Below are 13225 nucleotides of genomic sequence, written 5' to 3'. Positions count from 1 at the left end.
TGGAAGAACTTTCAACATCTATCTCTGATCCAGAGTATTTTAGTAATAAGGTGTGACAACTTTTGACTACTTGTATATGGAAATATGACTTCAGCATTACTTCAACCTTGGTACCACTTCTGGGTTTGGCCCCTACTGATGAGACCTCAATAAAGGTCGAAACCAGTCTGGGTAGTTATGTGGGCAGCTGTTCAGTGCTGGCGTTCTCACGAGATAACATGCATGCATATAAATGTAGCTAGAACTGAAGCATGGACTCCAATTTGAACTTAACTGTAGTTTTTTTTTTTTTTTGATATCTCTGTTGTTGTTAGTGTGTAATGTTTCTGTTGGTCTTTTTCGTATATATCTTTGTACTTTGACACCTGAAGTTGGCTTACCAAACGAAATTAGTTGTGTCCGTATTAAACTTTTATTCTTAATTATCTTGGTGTTTAAGTCATTAAAATTATTGAACATGTTCATAAACCGAGTCAATTTGCATACAAATAAATAAATAAATATATATATAGGGTGATCAAAATTAAAATATCCCTGTGTAAGGTTTTATGCTGCACTATCCAGTGATCCAAATACGAAACTTTGCAGGAATACATTCTTCGAAATGTTTTGTCATGCAAAAGCAATATCTGAGAAAAAAAAGTAGTTCAAAAATTCACTGTCAGGGAGTGGGGGTGTTGAAACCACCAAACACATGGGATTTGCATATTTCACAACCTGGCAGGTGCCAGGAGGGTTTAAAAAAATGGATACAGGATTTTTCCCTTCATTCTGGCTGTTACTAGTTGTCCACAGTGATGGCACTACTTTTGCTCCAACAGCTTTACTCATGTAGCTGTACTACCTAAAGAATTGCAATGCTGTTGCTGCACTCTGTGAATTTTGTTGCGTGAATGAATGTTGATGAGGTCCACTATCTCCATGTGCTCTGCAATGAGTGATTAGTCATTTTGAAGAAATAGGATTGTTGGGAGTTAGACCTGGCAGAGGTCACAAAGCAATCAGTTCACAACAAGTGAATGAAGTTGCTACTGCTGTTGTGGAGCAGGTTATGAATAACAGCATTGGTTCCTGCGGTGCACATGTTGCATCACGACACATGAATGTGACTTATACAACTGTCTGGAAAATTCTGTGGACGATTCTGCATTTCAATGAATTCAAGATAACCCTGACACAGAAGTTGAGTCTGCAGGACTTTGAAAGTCAACTGACATTTGTTTTAACATTCTTTACTTGAGTGTAGTTGGACACTGCATAGCTGTAGATGAATTTGTAGGGAGATAAGGCTCACTTTTACCTGAACAGAACTGTGAATACCCACAGATGCTAGATGTGTGCCTTGCAAAATCTGAATGCAGTTCAACAAATTCCTTAGCATTCACCCAAAGTTACTGTCTGGTGTAGGTTTACAGCTATGTTTATTATTGGACCATTTTTCTTTGAGGACATTTGTCAAATGTCCTGTTACCTGCTCAGTTACTGCTGAGAGATATTGTTATACGATAAAGAATTTTATTATGCCCACAGCTGCAGCAGCACCAGTGCATGGAATCAGTCATTTTCATGCAGAATGGCACCCCATCTCACATTAGTTGATCTGAAGGAGGTTCCTTCAGAACATCTCACAGAAGCCAAAGTGACCAGCTGTGCATTTCCCACTACATGGCCACCTTGTTCACCTGGTCTGACTTCTGACTCTCGGAATTTCTCAAAGACCGGATTTATTGGGATCATTCTGATAACTTGCCAGTGCTGAAAGACAACATAACACATCATGTATGCAACATCAGTCCCAACCAGCTGCATTCTGTCATTGAACATGTGCAAAGGATGCAATTTGTTCCATACCGGGAAGAATAGCACATTGAACAGTACAGCCCATGAATGCATAATGGAAGTAAATAAAAATGTGTTATTTACTCTTGTGTTGCTTTTCTCCTTCTTACACACACAATCGGTATATCATATAGTGCCCCTGATACTGAATTTGGAACTACTTTTTTTTCTCAGATATCGATTCTGCGTGGTGCACCATGTATTCCTGCAAAGTTTCACAGATTTGTATCACTGGTCAGCACTCCACAAAGCCTTAAACAGGGATACTTTAATTTTGATCACCCTGTATAAAAAGGCACATTTACATATACAGTACACATAGTATGTTAAAGTCACGCTAATCTGTGGAAAAAATAAATAAAAAGAAGAAACCCACTACATCAAAGCTTGGAGGCCTAGCAGTTACTAATAGATAAATTAGTACTAAAAAACTGCTGATGATAGCAGATGAATTGCAGCCAAAAAGAACAGGAGAAAGACATGAGGCATTTGAGGCAGTCTGGTCTGGTAGGAGATTAAGGCCAGTAAGACGAAATATACAGTTGGTTGTTGCTATAGGCCAGGGAGTTCCATCGATGATCTGGAAGACATGCATCACTAAATTAGTACAATGAGTACAGGTTGAGTGATTATATTGGGGACTCTAAACATTGCCTCCAATTGGTGAAAGTGACAATGTGATCTTGACTTGGGAGATTCTAAAACATGAGGAATATTCTGTCAAGAAGGGGTATATATGGAACTACAAGGCAGCTGATTATGACAAGCTTAGGAAAAAGCTTTAATCTGTGCCATGGCATAAAATAGTATAGAGTAAGGATATAGTAGCACATGGGAGATGATTAAGGGTCATCTAGAGGAAGCTATATTAAATTGTATACCTAACGTAAGGAGAGTTAATCAGGTAGGAGTTATATGGATGAGCACTATCATTAAGCACAAGCTGCAGAAGAAGAAAATGCTGTGGTGGGTACATAATGAGAAAGGTGACCAGCAAACTCATGAAAAGTACAAGACTAAGGCAAGGAAGGCAAAATCAGATTATGAGAAGAATTTAGCTAAACAGTCCAAAGGAAATCCCAAAGAGTTCTTTTATTATGTGTCAAGTCTGAGAAAGAATGGCTATGGGAGATTAACCTTAATACACGGTGACAGAAGCAGATAAAATAGTTGAGTTACTGAGTGACCACTTTGCAAAGGTATATCATCCTAGTGAGGTTACTGCTTTAACGTATGTGACAGATTCTAATGTGGGAACAGAGGTGAATGAATTGGAGGTGCTTACGATATTGCAGCATCTCAATGTAGTGCAGAATCTCATTTGATCTCATGTGTGGGATTAGATGGGATATCAGCTCAGGTTATGCAACAATGTGCACGGTCTAGTCAGAGGCATTGCCTCTGACTAGACCTTGAGGGCAAAATAATTCCTTTGCATAAGGGAATCATTTTGCCTTATGCAAGGCAAATATAATTCCCTTGCATAAGGGAGATTTAACTGTGCAGTAGCAAATTATAGACTAATTAGTATCTCAGGAGTAGTGGTAAAAGTACTGGAAAAATTGGTCAAAAAGAAAATTCAAGAATGGTTTGATAAAAATATCATACTGTGTTAGGGTCATCATGGCTTTGTGAAGGGTTGGTCATGCATTAGTAATTTACGATATCTTTTTATAATAGAGTAACAGCAGAGTTATAGTGGATAAAGGAAATAGCTATATGATGATTTTGCTGGATTTTGCAAAGGCATTTGACAGAATAATGCATGGAACTCTGTTATGAAAATTTGAACAAATGGGAATGGACACTTCTTAAGTGGATAAGAGGGTAACTGGGCAGATATTAAAGACTGGTATATGGAGGGCAGAATCAAGGCAAAAACAGGTGACTAGCGATGTGCCACAAGGTTCAGTGCTGGGACCATTGCTGTTTAATTTGTGCATGAATGATATAAAATAACTTGAAAGGAAATATTTAGTTGTTTGCTGATGCTGCGAAATTACGTAGAGTAATAGTTAAAGTGATGTGGAGAGCTTACAGGATGATTTAAATAGGTTATTATTGTGGGCCAAATATAATTGGTGTCAGTTAAATGTGGAGTTATGCATTATGGGATATAATACATATTACAAGCTGTGTATCACATTGATGGCACTGTACTTCACAAAATAGAGGAAGTTAGAGATTTAGGAGTGGTGGTGGACAGAGAGTTAAAGTTTAGAGGACATATTGCTAAGGTAGCCATAAGATTACTTGACTTTTGAAGAACACACTAACAAGTAGAAAGATAATGAAGTTGTTATTACTCTTTATAAAGCCTTATTACATCCACATCTGGATTACTATTCTCAAGTCTGGTCTCCCACGTTTCTTGAGGATGTGGAAGCAGTTGAGAAGATTCAGAGGCAAATGACCAAGATGGTGAGTGGTCTCTGGAATGTTCTGTATGAAGATAGATTGAGGGTGTATGGAATACAGAAGTTGGTTGGTAGGAGAAAAGAGGGAGTATGATAGAAACATTTAAGTTGCTTAAGGGGTTTTATAGGTTTGATGCAGGGGAAATGTTTCAACACTTGGCTGTAAGGGCCAGAATAGGAAGTTGAATAAAGTAGGTGTGTGAGGACTAGATTTTTTGCTTGGAAAGTTGTGAATGAGTGGAATTGGTTTCCAGCATGTTATGAGTGCTTTTTTTTATTAATGGGTTCAAGAAGAGGTATGATAGATTGTGTGGATAGTTTGGGTCTCCCTCAATGAGTTTTTGGACTCCATGGAGGTGCCCATACAATAATAATAATAATAAATTAAATTAGACAAAAACAGTATTGATTGTGACCAATACATGAAAGAGCTAAAATCATTGCTTAGTCATCAAGTAAAGGTTAGCTGGATCACTTGAAACAAAAATTTAATGGGCTGAATATGTGCCATCCATATTCTTGTTATATTTAGGCATATTAATAGTAGTATTTTAGCAACCTCCATGGAGTCAATAGACTCATCATAGGAGGTGCACTCAACCAGCAATATGTCCATTATAATGAACTTTGAAGTAATTTACCCTTCCTGCAGTTTTGTTTAGATTAGGATGGTTGATCAAAATTTCAGTCTTCCTTAAATTTGCATTCATACAAAGTTTTTGTATGATGTAAGGTACAGGTTTCTTTCCAATCAGTTTGGTGTAAGGTGTTAAGAGTATGATTAGAAACACTCAGTTTACCAGAATTGTTAAATTTTATATATTAATTATATTCTTATTAATCAATTGGATTATGCACATAATTTCACCAATATAAGATAAGTTATTACAAGTGCACTGGATTCAGTATACCTGAAGGTGAGCCAAGTGGGGAAGAGAATCCTTGGTGGTTTAAAAGTAGCATTAAAGTTGCACTGGTATAGCATTCTGTTTATTTTATTTGATATTCTGTTAATGTACAGAGTAATCTATGTTATTTCCATTTTTAGATGTAGTTTACTATATGAAGAATTTTATTGATAATGTTTTTGCTATAGCCATTGTTTATAAACATATTGCTAATAATTTGTAATTCTTGCTTAAGAGCTTGCTCATTAGAGCAAATTGTTATAGCTCTGTTTTTTTGAAGGTGTTAATGATTCCAAGTTTTTGTGATGGGTAGTGTATGTATTGGCTTATTTGTGTGGACTTGCGGTAGAGAGTGAAGGATGGATGACTGCCTGAGGCAGAACATGGGACAAGTGTATCCAGAAAAGAGTTTGCATGTATGTATTGGCTTATTTGTGTAGAGGACTTGCGGTGTAGAGGGTGAAGGATGGATGACTGCCTGAGGCAGAACATGGGACAAGTGTATCCAGAAAAGGGAGGGAGTTTTGGTTTTCAGTTTCAGTGATAAATTATATGCATTTATGTTGTTTGTTCAGGAGGCTGAGAAGGCATTTTAAAATTTAGCAGCCATATGGCCAGGTAACCAAAACATTGTCAACATATCTTTCTTTTTTGTGGCAAATATGCAGAGCTGTGTTTTGCTAGCATGGAAGCCAACAAGGTTATCCACACCCTATTATTTTGAAGTTTTAAAGATCAGAATTTAAGGTAATAGAGGTCAGAGTTTTGCAGGTTGTGATTTGTGCTTTGCAAGGCTTGTCATATGAAAAGGAGGAGTGCAGTGTGCTGTCATCAGCAAAACTGTGTACTGGATTGGCAGTCAGTTGGAGTAATTTGTTTATATAGAGAAGGAAGAGGGGTAGGCAGAATGACAGAGCCTTGTAGGGCTCCAGTATTAGTTGTATAGTTAGTGGATGGCTCCTTATCTTCTGTCACTCAAAGTGAGCCTCCAGGCAAAATGCTGGCTATCCATTTGCAAAAATTGGGGGGAAGACCGAATGATGGGAGTTTACTTAATAGACTTTTGTGATAGATTTGGTCAAAAACCTTGGAGATATCAACGGAAATCACTTGAGATTTGCCAAACCTTTTCATGGCATTTGTCCAGAGATGGGTGATCCATATTGTCTGTCACTGATTAGATGAGAGTCTTCAGGATAGCATAGAAGTTGGGTGTTGATGATTCTTTTCATTACTTTAGAAAGAATTGAGATGAGAGAAATGAGAAAGTAGTTTGATCTCTTTCTGGTGAAAGTTCAAGCACAGCATTGAGTGTTGAGTGATTGGAATGGTTGGGGAACATTTACCATGATCAGCTATACAAGAATCAGAGGAGAAATAGAAAGCTAGGAGATTGGCTTTTTCTTTGGGTGATGATGCAAGTTGTACCATCTGGATGTAATAGTGGTGGGAGTAGTGTTGGGAAGAAATTACTTTCAATAGCTGTGGCAAATGCCCAGAAGGCATGGCTGCCATTTGGGCAGGATGCAAGACCTAAAAGTAAGCTTTTAGCATGCTAAGTTGATGTGGTAATAATTTTCTTGCAGCTATTCCATGCTTTGGTGTAAGCAATATAGGAAGATGAAGTTGCAGTATGACTGATTCTTTTTTTGTACAGCACTGGCAGCATGCCTGTGGGAGAACCAGGGATTTAAATACTGGAACAGGAATTTAGGGTGGAATGGGAAATAAATATTCCATGCCAATAAAAATTATTTCTGTGATTCATTCTGCACATAAGTTTTGCTCAGATGGCTGGAAACAGTAATCTGACTCGGGAAAAGAGTCATAAAAGTTGCAAAGATCCACCTACTTGGCTTTCTTGTACAGTGCATTGATGTGAGTGATTTTATATGTATTGCTCTATTGATGAAGAGATCTGCACTAGATTCTGGTGTGAGCTGCCTAGAAGATAGACAACATTCACAATGTACTTAGATGGATTGCTAAGTGAGGAGATGATTCAGGGTGTTTGGGGTTGCTTGGTATTCTGGTGGACATGAGACGTGAACAATTTTTGTGAAATCATTTGTGATTGCAAAAAAAAAAAAGTGTCATCCTCTCTACCTGCTTGATCCGTGAAGTTGGAAGCGAGCAGCCAGCTGGTGTTGTGAACATTGAAGTCACAGAGGAAGATGACTCCGTTGTTAGGAAAGTTAGTTTGAAGAAAATCAACATCAAGGGGGAAGGTAATGGAAGATTTCAGAGTGGTTGAATGAGGTACAGTGATTTTTAGCCAAAGGAGGTTAAAATTGGGAGATTCCAGGTGTCTATGGCATGGCATATCAGAACAAACATATACACAAACACCACCTCTAAGGTGAAAGGAGACAGTGTGTATGTAATTGGGAAAGCAGAGATGAGTAGTGTTTGAGGAAGTTGTGATTTGCATTTTTGTTGGGAAAAATATGTCAGGTTTGGCTGCCTAGAGGTGAAAGTGAACATCATTGAGTTTAGAACTGAGAATGCGTATATGGTGAAATGGATCTGGAAGGTTCTGTTGACCACCTGGGTTTCACACAATCCCTGTGCATCTTTGGATTCAGGTTTCCATGCTGGTTATTTGCAGAATTTGTTTTTCTCACTAATGTTCCTTCTTTATGATTAATTATCCATGCATCATCTCCACTTTAATGTTTCTCTTCTAGATAATTTTCTTCTACATGTGCTATGTATTTGCTTCTTCCATTTAAACAAGGTTAAAAGAGTTCATTTTCACAATTTTGATAGCTTGTGTCATAAATGCATTTTTGCAACACGGGTATGTGTTACATTTGTCTTAAAGAACAAATAACTGTTTTTATCTATGCTTTCACTACGGTGTACATCAACAATATACGTTGTTCATATATTGTTGATATATACCATAGCAAACAATACTGTAATAAGTATCAAAAATTCCTGGCTGAAATTATATGTCAAGAGTTCCATTCTTAGTCCACTGTATTGAACTGAATTTACTGGCAGTTGACATCATAATCCATGCCTGAGATAATTTGTTAATTCATTCATGTAATAAAGAATCATTTATTTATAACTTAAAATCTAAACATTTCGGCAGATGTGCTAGTGCAAGGGAATCACAATGCCTTAGATTAGTTGGGTAACTCCACATAATTGTAGTGATTGGCTGCTGAAAACCAACTACTTAGAATACAGTTTGACTGTGAGCAGTGATATGGACAGAACTGTTGAAAAAAAAACTTTTTAGAAACTGAAACATATGTTAATGAAACATATGTTATATATCACATAAAGGATTTTAAATGATATCATAATTAAGTTTTCTAGCCTATTAAACATTTAGCTTAAATCTACAAGAATTTACATTTTTGAAAATTATGGAGACAACAACCGTGTTTGAATAAAAACTTTAGTTTAATATAACTAAAATCTACATTCGACGTTTCGACCTTTATGTCAATTAACATAAAGGTCGAAACGTCGAATGTAGATTTTAGTTATACTAAACTAAAGTTTTTATTCAAACACAGTAGTTGTCTCCATAATTTTCAAAAATGCATTCGGATCACCGTGTAAGCCTAAAAGAAAGGCTACAAGAATTTGGTTTAGTGCCCAATATAATCAATAAGTTACTTTAAACAACCTTATGTTAAAAGGAAGCTGTAAACCAAATTTGATCCTAACTCTGAATATAAAAACTGAATAAAAGTGGACTCTCAAAAAGGAGAATGTACTCTTGAAGAACCAGTTTATTTCCTAAAGACCAATATAATTTGCTGTTAGAGACTTCTTAATTGGTTGTTCTGCCACCTGAAATATAAAATTAAATTGAAAGAAACAAAAGGGTATTTTAAAAATGGTTTTATTTGAAGGCTGACTCTAAAAATTATAATTTTTTTATGTGATGTGGATTAGATAAGATTTTTTTTTATTATTCTTATATTTATTATATAATCTGGAAACCTTGCTAGCACTAGAGACCAAATATGGAACCTTTTCAAGCTTTAGGACAGTGTAGGGCATTGATTTCACATCAAATGATGAAATTCATCATTTGATGTGAAACCAAAAATAAATCGAAGAGAAATAATATTGGCACTGATTATTCTTATTATAAAATCGCACAACCTGGTAATTGAAACAAAACTTTGTTGCTCAGTTCGTATTCAACATTTATTTATTATTTTGATGAAAGTAATGCTAAATATGAAAAAAAAAAAAAAATATATATATATATATATATATAGCAAAGGATTTTAGGGCTAAACTAAAACGTTTAGTCCTTTCATTCCTGAAACCCTGCAATGGGATCTTCTCAGTCTTATTGGCTCAATTAAAGTGCTTGTCAAGCAGAGGAAAGGAAGAGAAAAGCTTTTAAGAGGCCCAGTGAAAGGGCTGTTGCTTTTGAAGAGATTGAAAACTCATAATTATTATTGTAATAGTCTTTAGAGTGTTTATTTTGGAAATGTAATATGGAGAGTGGAGGTAATACCGTTCAGTCATATTCAATATAACAGATTGTTTTGTCTCATTTCCGTATAGTGAATTTTACTGTATTAACTGTTCAGATGCTGTTATTTTTATACATTAGGTCAATTTTTTCAGATTAATACTGATAATTATTAGCTTTGTGAAATAATGTTACAGGTTTAGCTTTCCATGGTTTCCAGGAAGGACCCATATTATTCGGACCATCATATAAGTTCAATACTGGCACAAGTTCCTTTGATACAGGTAAAAAGAAGAGTACCTTCATATACAGTGAGTATGTCACATGATTTTTTATTTGAGTTTATTTATTTACTTATTATAAATGTTGTCATTTGAATGAATCTTCCATGATGAGTCTCCTGATTCCACAGAAGAAGTGATAAAAAAATAATAATATGGCAGCTGCAAATTTTAGGCCAGTCTGGAGTATGGTAAGGGAGTTAGGAGAGGTTGGAACTGTGATTCAGAATTGGATTGAGAATAGCAGTATTCTTTATGATGGTTAATATGGTTTTATTAAGGAGAGATCGTGTTTTAGCAGTCTACAAGTACTACTTGTAATACTTGTTGACTGCTAAAACAAGTCATCACTTACTACAAGAAAGTGAGAACTTCACTGAATAAGGGAGATGAATATCAGTAGTATACATTGATTTCTCAAAGGATTTGGATAAATTGCCACATGACAAGCTGGTAACTAATTGAAACAAATGGGATTGGATAAGAGACTAGTGAGTTGGATAAGTGATTGACTGTCAGATAGGTATCAACTGGTTATGTATGGGAGAAGTAGTATCCCAAAAGACGATGGGCATTATCTGAGTGCCTCAGTCTGTTTTGGGGACAATATTATTATTATTATTATTATTATTATTATTATTATTATTATTGTTCCGGGAAACTCCAAGGAGTCGACAGACTCATCGAGGGAGGCCCTAACATCATGTCTGGAACAACTATTCAACATTTACACAGTATCTATCATACCTTGCCTTGAACTCATTCACGGTTGTAGCACCCACAACAGACTCTGGAAGCTTATTCCACTCATTCACCACTCTCCAAGTAAAAAACCTAGCTCTAACACCCTTGTCAACCACGCTCTTGCCCAGCTTCCATGCATGGCCCCTAGTCCTCCCACCGCCAGTCATATTTTCAAAAATATCTTCTGGATCAATCTTATAAAAACCCTTCAGTAATTTGAATGTCTCAATCATATCACCCCTCCTTCGTCTATCGTCCAATTTCTGCAACCCACAAATCCTCAACCTATTCTCATAAGGTTCATTCCACAGACCTGCTATCATCTTGGTCACTCGTCTCTGGACCCTCTCCACTTTCTCCCCATCACGAAGAAACCCTGCTGCCCATAACTGGGCACAGAAGTCCAGATGGGGTCTTATCAAGGTGCGATACAGAGGAACAACAACTTGCTTCTCTCTGCATGTTAAAGTATTTTTCATAAGCCAAGTGATTTGGTGAGCTGTTTTAGTTACTTTTGCAATGTGCCCCCTAAACTTCAACTCCCTATCCACCAGTACTCCCAAATCCCTGGCGTCATCAATCTCCTGGAGTACGGTCCCACCTATGCGATATACTGCTGCTATTCTTTTCACCCCAAAGTGCATAACCTTACACTTTGGCACATTAAACTGACATCCATTTTTCCTAGCCAGTCCTCCAAACTATCCAAATCATCCTGTAAAATTTTGACATCCTGTGCACTCACAATTGCTCTACCCAACTTTGCATCATCAGCAAACAAATGAACACTTCCTCTCAAATCCTTTCCTATATCATTGATGAACAAATTGAAAAGCAGTGGTCCAAGAACAGAGCCCTGCGGCACTCCACTAGTCACAAGACGTCTTTTTGACTCCACTCCTGAATAAACCACTCTCTGGTATCTCTCCTTCAACCACCCTCCTATCCATCTTACCAACCCTATATCTATCCCCATCTGCTCCAGTTTACTGATTAGGGTTCCATGTGGTATCCTGTCAAAGGCCTTGGCAAGGTCCAGTAGTATCATTGTAAACCCATTACCCCTATCCAGTTCAGCTGTCACTGTGTTATAAAACGTGAGCAAGTTACTGAGGCATGATCTACCCTTCACAAAACCATGTTGTCCCCCATACAATATCCCATTTTCATCTATCCAATCCTGTATTCTTTTCTTGACTAATTTCTCTAAGACCTTGACAATGATTCCTGATATGCTAATCGGTCGATAATTTACAACAGCAGTCTTGGAACCACCTTTATGCAGTGGAACTATTTTCCCCTCCTTCCACCCGCTCGGGACTAACCCAGACCCGAGACTCAAATTAAACAAAATGGTCAAGGGTACTGACAATTCTTTAGCTGCTTCTCGTACTACACGAGCTGGTATACCATCCAATCCCACAGATGTATTGACATTGAGGTTATGCAATAGACTACTCACCTCCACTTCATTCACCACAATTGCCGTATAATCTACTGGTTTATTCGTTTCTGCAATGTCACCACCTGGATGATATATTCTTGCAAAGTGCTAGCTCAGTAACTCGGCTATCTCAACTGATTCAGTTACCTCCCTACCATCGGCATTCTTAAAAATCATTCTGCCATATACATTTTTCCTTTTACTTGCTACATATCTAAAAAACTGTTTAGGATTCTCTTTAGCCTGCATGGCCAATGTTCTTTAGTAATCCTTTTTTGCTTTTCTTACCACACTCGTCACCCTTCTGGCCTGCGCTTTATACCGTTCGTGTGCCTGCCGGTCACCTTTCTCCTTAAATTCCCTCCATAGTTGTTTCTTTTTTTGCAGCTCAAGCTTAATGGTGTTATTCATCCATTTAACCCCTACTTGATTTATTATTCGGACTCTAGGTATACAGTCAGCCATTCTTCATGCAAGTACTTCTTAACTACCTCCCATGTACTATCAACTTCTAGTCCTTGCAGTTGTACATGCCATGGCATTGAGCCAATCAATCTCCTAAGCTTGTCATACTTTCCAGCCCGATAATTCCACATGTACCCTGTCTTAATTGAAAATTCTACACCTTTAGCCACCTCCCAAGTCAAGACCCTATTATCACTCTCACCGATTGGTGGCAATGTGGTCATATTTGTTACAGCCAAATCCTCAGATGTAATTACTAGGTCAAGCACTCTCTGACCCCTAGTATTTTACATTACATGCTGTCGCAGATAGTTATCCCTTAATTACCGCATAAAATCCAATTCCTTCCTCCCATGTGTCCTCTCCTCACTCCAATCAATGCGACCATAGTTGAAATCTCCCATAATAATCACCCTCCTTCCACTCATTTCTTCTATTTGCTTGTGCATATTGTCACCACCATCTTTTCCATCACCTGGTCTATAGCAGCACCCAATTGTATATTTAGTTCTGCTAGCTACAATCTCACACCAAATGGCCTCAAATGTGCTCTTTTCTCTATCCTGCAATTCAACTTCTATTCTCCTTGGCTGTAGCTCATCAGCTATCATCAACAATACTCCTCCCCCCATTTTATTCTTTCTGTCATTCCTGAACACACTATACCCATCACA

General features: G+C 37.3%; 1 protein-coding gene across 1 annotated transcript in view; it reads left to right on the top strand.

Annotated features, from left to right (window-relative positions):
- LOC150103724 (phosphatidylinositol polyphosphate 5-phosphatase type IV-like) overlaps window positions 1-13225 on the top strand; it is a 225112-nt gene that overhangs the window by 134663 nt on the left and 77224 nt on the right. The window contains 2 exon segments of the mRNA XM_090396512.1: window positions 9815-9897; window positions 9899-9928. Coding sequence (XP_090252638.1) covers window positions 9815-9897; window positions 9899-9928 — 113 coding nt within the window.

This window comes from Typopeltis vanoorti, chromosome 8 (genome assembly GCF_054136105.1).
Source record: "Typopeltis vanoorti isolate ZY-2024b chromosome 8, IOZ_Tvanoo_1.0, whole genome shotgun sequence".
Classification (NCBI taxonomy): Eukaryota; Metazoa; Arthropoda; class Arachnida; order Uropygi; family Thelyphonidae; genus Typopeltis; species Typopeltis vanoorti.
This window is presented reverse-complemented; position numbering and strand designations above follow the sequence as displayed.